This window comes from Hyla sarda, chromosome 4, assembly GCF_029499605.1.
Source record: "Hyla sarda isolate aHylSar1 chromosome 4, aHylSar1.hap1, whole genome shotgun sequence".
NCBI classification, from domain to species: Eukaryota; Metazoa; Chordata; class Amphibia; order Anura; family Hylidae; genus Hyla; species Hyla sarda.
The window spans coordinates 241016914-241030270 of record NC_079192.1 but is presented as its reverse complement, the minus strand read 5'-3'; the positions used below and the strand labels follow the sequence as shown (position 1 = coordinate 241030270).

Genomic DNA, 13357 nt, shown 5'->3' with positions numbered 1-13357 from the left:
CACACCTGTCCTACACAATCCTACAACCCTGCATATACACAGATGTTTATTACACACCTATATATTACATACAGCTTGCACACCTGTCCTACACAATGCTACAACCCTGCATACACACATATGTATATTACACACCTATATATTACACACAGCCTGCACACCTGTCCTACACAATGTTACAACCCTGCATACACACATATGTATATTACACACCTATATATTACACACAGCCTGCACACCTGTCCTACACAATGTTACAACCCTGCATACACACATATGTATATTACACACCTATATATTACACACAGCCTGCACACCTGTCCTACACAATGCTACAACCCTGCATACACACAGATGTTTATTACACACCTATATATTACACACAGCCTTCACACCTGTCCTACACAATGCTACAACCCTGCATACACACAGAGGTTTATTACACACCTATATATTACACACAGCCTGCACACCTGTCCTACACAATGCTACAACCCTGCATACGCACAGATGTTTATTACACACCTATATATTACACACAGCCTGCACACCTGTCCTACACAATGCTACAACCCTGCATACACACAGAGGTTTATTACACACCTATATATTACACACAGCCTGCATACCTGTCCTACACAATGCTACAACCCTGCATACACACAGATGTTTATTACACACCTATATATTACACACAGCCTGCACACCTGTCCTACACAATGCTACAACCCTGCATACACACATATGTTTATTACACACCTATATTTATTACACACAGCCTGCACACCTGTCCTACACAATGCTACAACCCTGCATATACACGTATGTTTATTACACACCTATATATTACATACAGCCTGCACACCTGTCCTACACAATCCTACAACCCTGCATATACACAGATGTTTATTACACACCTATATATTACATACAGCTTGCACACCTGTCCTACACAATGCTACAACCCTGCATACACACATATGTATATTACACACCTATATATTACACACAGCCTGCACACCTGTCCTACACAATGTTACAACCCTGCATACACACATATGTATATTACACACCTATATATTACACACAGCCTGCACACCTGTCCTACACAATGTTACAACCCTGCATACACACATATGTATATTACACACCTATATATTACACACAGCCTGCACACCTGTCCTACACAATGCTACAACCCTGCATACACACAGATGTTTATTACACACCTATATATTACACACAGCCTTCACACCTGTCCTACACAATGCTACAACCCTGCATACACACAGAGGTTTATTACACACCTATATATTACACACAGCCTGCACACCTGTCCTACACAATGCTACAACCCTGCATACGCACAGATGTTTATTACACACCTATATATTACACACAGCCTGCACACCTGTCCTACACAATGCTACAACCCTGCATACACACAGAGGTTTATTACACACCTATATATTACACACAGCCTGCACACCTGTCCTACACAATGCTACAACCCTGCATATACACAGATGTTTATTACACACCTATATATTACACACAGCCTGCACACCTGTCCTACACAATGTTACAACCCTGCATATACACAGATGTTTATTACACACCTATATGTATTACACACAGCCTGCACACCTGTCCTACACAATGCTACAACCCTGCATACACACATATGTATATTACACACCTATATATTACACACAGCCTGCACACCTGTCCTACACAATGCTACAACCCTGCATACACACAGATGTTTATTACACACCTATATATTACACACAGCCTTCACACCTGTCCTACACAATGCTACAACCCTGCATACACACAGAGGTTTATTACACACCTATATATTACACACAGCCTGCACACCTGTCCTACACAATGCTACAACCCTGCATACGCACAGATGTTTATTACACACCTATATATTACACACAGCCTGCACACCTGTCCTACACAATGCTACAACCCTGCATACACACAGAGGTTTATTACACACCTATATATTACACACAGCCTGCACACCTGTCCTACACAATGCTACAACCCTGCATATACACAGATGTTTATTACACACCTATATATTACACACAGCCTGCACACCTGTCCTACACAATGTTACAACCCTGCATATACACAGATGTTTATTACACACCTATATGTATTACACACAGCCTGCACACCTGTCCTACACAATGCTACAACCCTGCATACACACAGATGTTTATTACACACCTATATATTACACACAGCCTGCACACCTGTCCTACACAATGCTACAACCCTGCATACACACAGATGTTTATTACACACCTATATATTACACATGATAAAAAAAAATGTTGCCGTAACAATACAACTTATATAAAAGTGAGCATTACTACAGCAACATTTCTGTATGATATAAAGAAGACAAAACAGATGTTTCTGTTTATTTGACCTTTTGTACAATTGTTACAGTTTAGCTAGATTGTATATTGGCAACATTACTTTGGATCTTTTTACACCTGCATCACTGCTTCCTTTTTTCTATGATCCATGATGGATATAAATGATCGTCACAATCATATTGATTTATAAAGGGTCCATCAGGTTGGCACTCTCTGTAAATGCTTCCCTATTTATACTGAATTATACTAGCCTTCACAATGCAGCGATCCCAGCCTATATTTAGCTGCAGTATTTGTGAATAGAGGGAGGTTTCATAATGGTAATAAGAATGCCAGTATATTCCCATTAAAATCGTTAAATCGGCTCAGTCAGAATGAAAAAACTTTTTTATATGTCGTACATCTTGGCAAAACATCAATCTTTCTAATAAATGTAATACAAATGAATGGTTTATTATAGAAATCATGGCTTATTGGCTTATAAAAAAAAACACCACTAGGGGTCCCTATATCATCTAGAACACAATCCCGTCCAGCAGCATTATGTTTGTCCCAGCTAAAGCACAGGCCGGGACAAAGTCCAGGAAGTGACAGAGAGTAGGACTTCTCTGTGCTCACTCCTGTCTTGTCTATTAGACTCCTGGCTGAAAACAGAGAGAAGGGGGTTAGGGTGGGTTCACACCACGATTTTGCTATACGGTTTGGCCTACAGTTTCATAAAAAAAAAAAAAAAACGTATGCAACCATACAGAAAACCGTGCCTATAGACTTCCCATTTGAAACCATATGCACCATAATGTTTGCTGTTGTCTCCGTTTTTCAAACCACACGGTTTCTTACTTTTTTTTTTCCGGACAGAAAACTGTGGCCTACCAAGGTTTTTGGTCCGGGTGAAAAACCGTATTAAACCATATACGTTTTTTTAACATGGGAGTCAATGGGAACCGTACAGAACCGTATGTGCGTATGGTTCCATCCAGTTTTCACCATACAGTTTTTGACTTTCCACAGTTTTTTTTCCCATGGAATTTCAATCAAACAAGTAAAACTTTATTCATAATGAAGTGAATAGTTCAAAACGTATATTTTTTCTTAAAAAATTGATGCAACTGGACATCATTTTTCAAACCATATACGGTTTTGAACCCTATACAAATAAAAATTTGTTACACACGTTTTAATACAGTTTAGTCAGGTTTTGAGGAATCCGCTTTTTTATCAAAAACCTGATATGGGAACTGTATTTCAAAAACGTGATGTGAACCCAGCCTTACAGGGAAGCCTGCAGTCATCGGATAAAGAGACCAGGCACCGCAGACTAAGGGAGGAAGTGAATGCATGGTGAATGAGGGCGGGCTCAGTCCTTGGGCAGCAGAACAGAGGGATTTGTATGTCAAAAACAGAGGTTAGACATGTAAAGCATCTGCATGACCTAGCGAGTAACACATACAGTGACCCCCAGACCTACGATGGCCCCGACATACAATAATTTCAACATATGATGGCCTCTCACGCCGTCCCGTCATCCAATAGGAGCTGCATGCGTAGGGACGTGATGGCGGCGACGGAGAGCGCGGATGCCTGGGAAGCAGAGGCGTAGTTGGAGCGTCGGGGACGCGGCGACACAGCGATGGAGGGAGACATCCCGGGCAGCGGTGATGGTCTGGAGCGGGGGGGGCGGCAGGTGAGTATAACTTCCTATACCAGTGGTCTTCAACCTGCGGACCTCCAGATGTTGCAAAACTACAACACCCAGCATGCCCGGAGGTTGGCTGTCCGGGCATGCTGAGTGTTGTAGTTTTGCAACATCTGGAGGTCCACAGGTTGTAGACCACTGTCCTATGCTTTACATTGCACGGATCCCTCAACATGCGATGGTTTCAACAAACAATGGTCCGTTTGGAACGGATTACCATCGTATGTTGAGGGACCACTGTATAAGCATTATTTTTTTCAGTGATATGACAGGTACGCTTTAAAGGGAACAGAATAGTTTTAAGACCTGATGCAGTACGTACAAAGGGAATGTTTATATACATTTTACTAAATATTCACATGCTGAAGATTACCTGCAAAAATCCATGATCATGCTACAAAAATAGAAATGAAATGAAGTTATTACCATTTTAAATTTCAACAAATCTGTCGCCATGTTGTTCTCAGGGAAGTGTTTCTGAATCCGTGTGCCTGTGGCAGTTGCAAAACTACATTTCCCAGCATACTCAGCCAGCCAACAGCTGTCCCAACATGCTCGGAGTTGTAGTTTTGCAACAGTTGGAGGCGTGCTGGTTGGGAAACCCTGCCTTAGGATATGTCTACATGTGGTGTTTTTCCTATTTTTTTGCATAATATTCCTTCTAAAAGAAAACTATATTTTTAGTTATTTTTGCCAACAACATGCCCCCAAAGAAAACTGTTTAACAAGGTGATGAAGTAGCGTTTATTCCACTTTACATGTAACTGTCCATTAGACAGATTCCCATGTATAAAACCAGCGCACAACATATGCTAGGTGTGATATACTGTAAAATAGTGTGTATGGGAAAAAAACAATGTCATGTTCTTTGTATGCTATATTAGAAAAAAAATATTTGGTCACTGTTTCCAGACGCTTTCCTATCAGTGTTGTGTGACTAACAAAGCAAGCAAATATTGTTTGACTTGGCACCGCAGCAGATACAAGTGAAAGACTGGAAACAGACTTGTGTTTTACAAGACATGTTATGGTCTGAAAAATGTAGATAAAATGCTTTCAAAATATTTGGGACACCTTGTTAATGTAAACAAACAAGTCCACAGTTATGCTTTATAAAGACTGGGGCTGTGCTGGAAATGTAGAGGGACATTTACACTAAAAAGACTAAAACATAAAAGCCGACATGAAAACTGTTCTCCGGTAACAGATGTCTATTATTTCCTTTCACTGTAATGCCTGGCTCCTATATGCTTGGTTTGTACGCTATTGTTGTCATTTCAGGGTGTTATTTGTAAAATAATGGCTTCACAGCAACCATACTTCTAAGTGAGTGGTTTTATTAGAAGACTGAATGTTAAGGGCATCTGTTCACAATGGATTTTGCCATTGCGCTGTGAAATTTGTTTTCCACGCGGAATTTCTGAGGCCAAAAAATCTACAGTCTACATAACCAAGTAAAGTCACTATAAAATGCAATGCACCTAAAATGCCACACGGAATTCCAAAGTGGATTTTTGCACAGAACGTCCGTTGTGTGAACATGCCTTAATAGTTCCTGCTTTTATATTTTCTGCTCACAGAAATTCCACTATGTGCTCGTACATAATGGTTTTAGAACATATTACACAACTTTGTCTAATGCATTGACATTTTACAGGGGTTATACAGTGTTTTCTATAACATAATAGAGTGCTGTGGTGGGGGTAAATAGATTTTAAAGGGGTGGTCCGGTGAAAAACAACTTGTTCCCTGACCACAGGATAGCGGACAGGTGTCTGATCACTGGGGGGGTGTCGGAAGGGCTAAAAATAGCAATCAAAATACTGTGTGCAAACCCAGCCTAAAAGCCCTTCACTTTAATAAATTAGTTTATATCTTCAAAAAAAATGAGTTCATCAATTCACTAAAGACCACACTGACCTTCCATGATAGCAGCATGGTGCCCTTAAATGTACGAATACTCAAACAATAGTAAATATATGATCTCCTAATAACTAACCATAAATGGCACAAATCTGCATGCTTACCAAAGGCAAATTAAGCTCAGACAAGGCTGCAGATTGTAATTTTTTGTTTATTGCAATGTCCTCCAAGAGGACAACCTTCACAGATTGAAGGGGTTATCCTGGAAAAAAAAACTTTTTTATGTATATCAACTGGCTCCAAAAAGTTAGACAGATTTGTAAATTATTTCTATACAAAAAATATCTCAATCCTTCCAATAATTATCAGCTGCTGAAGTTGAGTTGTTCTTTTCTGTCTAAATGCTCTCTGATGACACTTGACTGATCAGAGTAGAAGTAAATTCCCATAGCAAACCTCTTCTACTCTGTGCAGTTCCCGAGACAAGCAGAGATGTCAGCAAAGAGCACTGTTGCCAGACAGAAAAGATCAAGTCAACTTCAGCAGCTGATAATTATTGGACGGATTGAGATGTTTTAATAGAAGTCATTTACAATTATGTTTAACTTTCTGGAGCCAGTTGATATAAAAAAAAATAAAAAATAAAATAAAAGTTTTTTCTTGGAATACCCCTTTAACGACGCAGGACCTAAATGTACGTCCTGGTGCGGTGGTACTTAATGCACCAGGATGTACATTTACATCCTATATGTGACAGCGAGCGTCGGAGTGATGCTCGGGTCATGCACGGCAGGTCCCGGCTGCTGTTAGCGCGGTCCCGCGCGATCGCGTGGATGTCCACCATTAACCCCTCAGATGCCATGATCAATACCGAACTATTAAAATATAATGTTAATTATCCGTATGGTGAACGGTGTGAACGTAAAAAATAAAAATAAAGTCAAAAATTCGTGCTTTTTTTTTATAACATTTTATTCCAAATAAAATTGCTAAAACGTGTATTAAAAGCTTTATATATGCAAATGTGAAAAAAAAATTACAGATCACAGCGTAAAAAATGAGCCCTCATACCACCGCTTATAAGGAAAAATGAAAAAGTTATAGGTCAGCAAAATAGAGGGATTTTAAACGCACTAATTTGGTTAAAAAGCTCGCAAGTTTTTTTTAAGTAGTATAATAATAGAAAGTATGTAATCATGGGTATCATTTTAATCGTATTGACCCACAGAATAAAGAAAACAAGTCTATTGTACCATAAAGTGTACAGCATGAAAACGAAACCTTCCAAAAATAGCAAAATTGCGGTTTTCTTATCAATTTCCCCACACAAATAGTATTTTTTTGGTTGCGCCATACATTTTATGGTAAAATGAGTGATGTCATTACAAAGGACAACTGGTCGTGCAAAAAACAAGCCCTCATACTAGTCTGTGGATGAAAAGAGTTATGATTTTTAGAAGGCAAGGAGGAAAAACGTCCATATGGCCCAAATGGGCTGAGTCCTTAAGGGGTTAAGGACTGATCATTTAGAAAATGGCATAGGCAAATGTGAATTGTTCATAACTAAAAAGATACTAGCCCTAATCTTGTTGATGTTTAAGGCCATTGATCATTCAAATACATGTAAGAAAATGATACCTATTAAAATGTGTAAAAAATACACAATCCAATTATTGCATGTAAAAAAATATACAAAATGAGTTTATATATACACAATCTATCAGTTAAACCAAAATTTATGATTGTTGTATTTTTTTTTTTACATACCGTGATTTCTTGCTCATATGTCCATACACCACATGCCAACTCAATGCAGAAAATGATTAACAAGCTCCCAAAATACTGCAAAAAAAAAGAAGACGACATAAGACTGTGAAATGTATTTTGAATCAATTCTTCTAAAATGTTCAAATATTAAAAAATAAAGGGTCTGGTTAATAAACATGTTAGTAAGGCATTCCATGTACCATGAACTACAGAGAATATTCCTTTTTAACATGATAAAAAGTTCTACAAGTTTTCCAATTTCAATGTTTAGTTCCAGAGGTGAAGTATGTCTTGGTCTTGTGGTGGTTGGCTCATTACTGTTACAGAAAGCTGTCAGATCTGTGTCTTGTAACAAGCCGTACATACCCGTGTTCATCCCACAACTGGAACAGATGTTTAACCACCCAAAGTACACAATAAAGGTTCAGAGATCTGGAATTGATATATACTTGGTAGATGACAGAAGTGCACATCTGATCATTATATATTAAATTATATTAAATATGCCATTGCTATTTTAAAGGGGTACTCCGGTGGAAAACATTTTATTTAATCAACTGGTGCCTGAAAGTTAAACAGATTTTTAAATTACTTCTATAAAAAAATCTTCATCCTTCCAGTACTTATTAGCGGCTGTATATCAAAGGGGTACTCCAGAGAAAACTTTTTTTCCTTTAGATCAACTGGTGCCAGAAAGTTAAACAGATTTGGAAATTACTTCTCTTAAAAAATCTGAATCCTTCCAGCACTTATTAGCTGCTGAATACTACAGAGGACATTTTTTTCTTTTTGGAATGCTCTCTGATGACATCACGAGCACAGTGCTCTCTGCTGACGTTATTCTAATAATAATAATAACTGTTTATTTATTGTTGTCCTTAGTGGGATTTGAACCCAAGGCCCCAGCACTGCAAGGCAGGAGTGCTAACCACTGAGCCACCATGCTGCCCTTAGCATACATCTGCTATGCATGGTTGCTAAAATGGACAGAGATGTCAGCAGAGAACACTGTGCTCGTGATGTCATCAGTGTTCCAAAAATAAAGGAATTTCCTCTGTAGTATTCAGCAGCTAATAAGTCCTTGAAGGATTAAAGGGGTATTCCAGGCCAAAACTTTTTTTTATATATCAACTGGCTCCGGAAAGTTAAACAGATTTGTAAATTACTTAATCCTTCCAATAGTTATTAGCTTCTGAAGTTCAGTTGATGTTTTCTGTCTAACTGCTTTCTGATGACTCATGTCCCAGGAGCTGTGCAGCTCCTATGGGGATATTTTCCCATCATGCACAGCTCCTGGGACGTGACATCATCATTGAGCAGTTAGACAGAAAACTTCAGAAGCTAATAACTATTGGAAGGATTAAGATTTTTTAATAGAAGTAATTTACAAATCGGTTTTACTTTCCGGAGCCAGTTGATATATATAAAAAAAGTTTTTGCCTGGAATACCCCTTTAAGGTTTTTTAAGAGAAGTAATTTGCAAATATGTTTAACTTTCTGGCACCAGTAATTTCAAAGAAAAAAAGGTTTTCACCGGAGTACCCCCTTTAAAGAGAAAGTTCCTTTCTTTTTGGATTTATTTTTTTGTCCACAGTGCTCTCTACTGACACCTCTGTCTGTATCAGGAACTGTCCAGAGCAGCATAAGTTTGCTATGAAGATTTGCTCCTGCTCTCGACAGTTCCTGATACAGACAGAGGTGTCAGCAGAGAGCACTGTGGACAGAAAAAAAAGAAATACAAAAAGAAAGGAACTTTTTCTGTAATATACAGCCGCTAATAAGTACTGGAAGGATAAAGATTTTTTTAATAGAAGCAGTAATTTACAAATCTGTTTAACTTTCTGGCACCAGTTGATTTAAAAAATATATATATATATGTTTTTTACCGGAGTACCCCTTTAATATAAAACTGAAAACTACTATTAAATGTTTTAATATTCAGTTTTTTATTGTTAAAATTAATCTAATCTGATGTATGACCATGTAAAAATGTTAAAGTGTCCTGGATTCTGTTAAGCCAGAAAGTAAAGTGTACAGTATTTTCACCTATTAACATCATTTACATCTAATAAATATCAGAACAAGAAAAGCATTTTCTGATAACTATATTGCTCTTTGTTCTAGCACATTCTCCACAGTCACTTATAGTTCAATATCTGCACAGTAATTTGCAGTCTAGGAAAGAAATTGTCCTTATTCCATGGTGCACTGAGCAGTCATCTGAGCAAGGGGCCTTGCTGAACTGTACGAGCTCATAACGGAAGCTTGTAAACGAGAAATCTATGGCAGTAATTCAGGCTATGTTCACACTGGGGGACAGTTATCATGGTGTTAAGGCTAGGTTTACATATGTCAGTTGTATCAGGCTCCGTCTTTTTACATAAACTGTTCACAACTGAGGGCAGGACTGATGCTCAAAAAGTGCATAAATTGTCATCAGTCAAAACTATCAGTTGCCTGACAGGTATATGCGGCATGGACGGGGGAACATGTAACCCTGTCTGTGCTGGTCGGGCGAGTCCAATCATCTGGCGTCTAAACTGAGATGCCGGATGATTGTGAAGGGTCCTATTCAAATGAATGGGATCAGTTCTGGCATCATTTTCCCTCCGGGCAGCGTCGGAGGGAAAGGAAAACGGACGGCAGACATATGTAAAGGGGGCCCTAGAGGCATTTTTTTTTTTTGCTTGTGTGCCTAAGCACTTTTTTGTGCGACTTTTTTGGGGATCCATAAAGTTGCAAACAGCCTTACGTAAGCAACTTTGCAGTGGTGGTGTACTTATGACGAGTGAATGTCACGTAGGCAAAAAAAAGTATCAAACCCCTTCAAAAAGTTGCAAGTCAACTCCAAGTATGACCTGGCTTACAGAACTGCCTGTGGAAAGCACTAATAAAAAAATGTCAACTTATGCTTATGTGCTCCAAATGTATCAACCCCCTGTGTTAGTATGATAAATATGCAGCACATAAGCAAAATAAAAGCTAAAAAAATAAAATAAAATAAATTACTTCAGAACTTGCTTGCCAAAGACAGCAATGTTAAATGTCCCCCACTATGTTCAATGGGGATTCCGCTGTCCCATTCACACGGCTGAATTTTCACACATGGCAAATATATAAGACTTGTCGTTAGAATTTTTCAGAATTCCGGGCAGAATCCCACTGAACTCAATGGGGCTTTGAATTTCGATCAGGCATTTGGCTTGGAGGTTCCATCTGGCAGCCACCGCCCAAATCCTTCAGCAGTAAGACTGCGCAGACCTGTGCCTCAACACTGCCCGCAATGCAGTGCATGCGTAATTCCGCCAAAAGAATGACCAGGCTCATTCTTCCAGTGGATCAATTTCAGAGGCAGAGTTCTCTGCCGCTGAAATTTCGCAGTGTGAATGGGTCCCGGAATGGCCATTCACACCAGTGGTAATGTTAACACAGAGGAATTCCAGAGTGCAATTCCACGAACGAAAATTCTTTAGTGTGAACATGTCCTTATTATATCAACTGTACAATGATGTACAAAGATGATATTTCCTATCCTTAGAAGAATATGTTAGCCACAGTGGTCCAACCTATAAGATTCACTGATCACTTTAAGCAGTGTTTTCCAAACAGTGTGTCTCCAACTGTTGGAAAACTACAACTCCCAGCATGCCGATACAACTTTTGGCTGTCCAGGCATGCTGGGAGTTTTAGCTTTGCAACAGCTGGAGACACACTGTTAGGAAAACACTGCTTTAAAGACAGACTTCACCACAGGAAAAATCCATTGAGGATCCCCAGGTAAATTTGAGGCATATCTTTGCATTTCTGTAATGAGTAAGCACTTTATATAAGATCAATAAGTGACATGTTCTTGTTTTATTTATTTTGTGTTTTATTTTTTTATGCAGCGTGAATTTTATTTCTCAGCGGGAAAAAAAACACAGGGTAAGATCTATCATACAAGTCAAACAGGGTGAGGAGAAGCTGGCAGGGAGTGCCCAGATTAACTCACTTCATTCTTGGATGGTTTTTAAGTACAGTGGTCCCTCAACATATGATGGTAATCCGTTCCGAATGGACCATCGTTTGTTGAAACCATCGTATGTTGAGGGATCCGTGCAATGTAAAGTATAGGACAATGATCTACAACCTGCGGACCTCCAGAGGTTGCAAAACTACAACACCCAGCATGCCCGGAAAGCTCCGGCAAGGCCTCTGCTTCCCCAGCATCCTCGGTCTCCGTCGCCGCCATGACATCATTATGCACGCCGCTCCTATTGAATGACGGGACAGCGTGCGCAGCAACGTGATGATGATGATGGAGAGTGCCGACGATGCAGGGGAGCCCAAAGAGGATGGGCCGGAGCCCCAAGGACAGGTAAGTGATCATCAGCGGACCACAAGGGGCACCGTAAACGGCTATCCGGAGGCAGCTGAAGCAGTCTGCTCTGCCGGATAGCCGTTTATGCGATGGCCCCGACATACAAAAGCATCGTATGTTGATGCTGCCTTCAACATGTGATGGCCTCTGAGAGGCCATCGTATGTTGAAGTGATCGTATGTCAGGGCCATCATAGGTTGGGGGGTCACTGTAATTATTTTTCTCACGCTGCCTGTTTGGGCAGTATGAAAGCGATGACTGGTTCTCTTTAAATGTATTTATTTCAGTAGGGGGTCATTGGGAATGTTTAAAAACACTGATGTAGGCCTACGTACAGAGCACAAAAAAATATATATATACAGTGAAACCTTTTACCAGTTACATCAAAGGGTGTAACACCTACAAAGTACTGTAACCATTTTTGACAATTAAAGGAGTACTCCGGGATGCAAAAACTGTCAGACTCCTCAGACTCCTTTAAATTAAAAATGACTTTTTTTTTAAATGTTGGTTTACCATGCTTTATACCGGCTTACACAGTGTTTTCATCTTGTACAGCAATGCCATAAAACATGGGAAATTTAAGGAAGTTCTGTGTGGTCAGTTTTAGTATCTCGCAAGTTTAAAATTAAATAAACAAACTACAACTTAGGAAACGGGTGATAAATTTCACCCTGTGTTAGGTTCAGACCGGCAACTTTACTGATGCAGGTTTAAATTTATCGCTGTCAGTTGTTTATTACCTTACCAACTAGACAGGATATAAAACAAGTAAAATACAAAGTAAATTCCCGAAGTCTGGATAGAGCAATTGTGAGCTCCTTGGAGATAAATAACAATTATTTACGGCTTGCTCTTCTAGAAGTTTGATAAACTGACAAACAACTGAACTAAATAGCATCATGGCTGTCCTGTATTGTTCAGTACAACTGGATACAATACCTTCATGTGGTGATAACTTATAATCAAACTGCTAAATAATCCAGCAAAATATTCGAACACATTCTTAACAACTAGGTAACCCAGTCCTGAAAAAAGGGCAGCAAGTCTGGTAGATTTATCTAATGTAATAAAATGTCATAAATATAAGTATAAAGCTATATAGCTCAATCTCAAAGTAAAGTTTAAGGCACATATAGACTGCACAACCCCAGCAAGCCCAATGACCTCACATTCTACCTGCTTTACTAAAGTGAAAGTTTTATGGTTTCTGTTATTCTTGTATTAAACCAAATTCATAGAGCTTCCCATAACTATAAAGTTTTTATA

General features: G+C 39.1%; 1 protein-coding gene across 5 annotated transcripts in view; it reads right to left on the bottom strand.

The window, feature by feature from the left end:
* The window catches only part of TSPAN12 (tetraspanin 12), a 204596-nt gene that overhangs the window by 89231 nt on the left and 102008 nt on the right, over positions 1-13357 (bottom strand). For 3 of the 5 annotated variants that reach the window (XM_056573827.1, XM_056573828.1, XM_056573824.1), the window contains 2 exons: positions 7729-7803; positions 4472-4492 (listed from right to left, as the gene is read on the bottom strand). The exons of 1 other annotated variant lie outside the window; for it this stretch is intronic. In XM_056573827.1, the coding sequence (XP_056429802.1) occupies positions 4472-4492; positions 7729-7803 (96 nt within the window). The remainder of the gene's footprint in view (positions 1-4471; positions 4493-7728; positions 7804-13357) is intronic. One more of the 5 variants, XM_056573825.1, reaches the window with a different exon arrangement.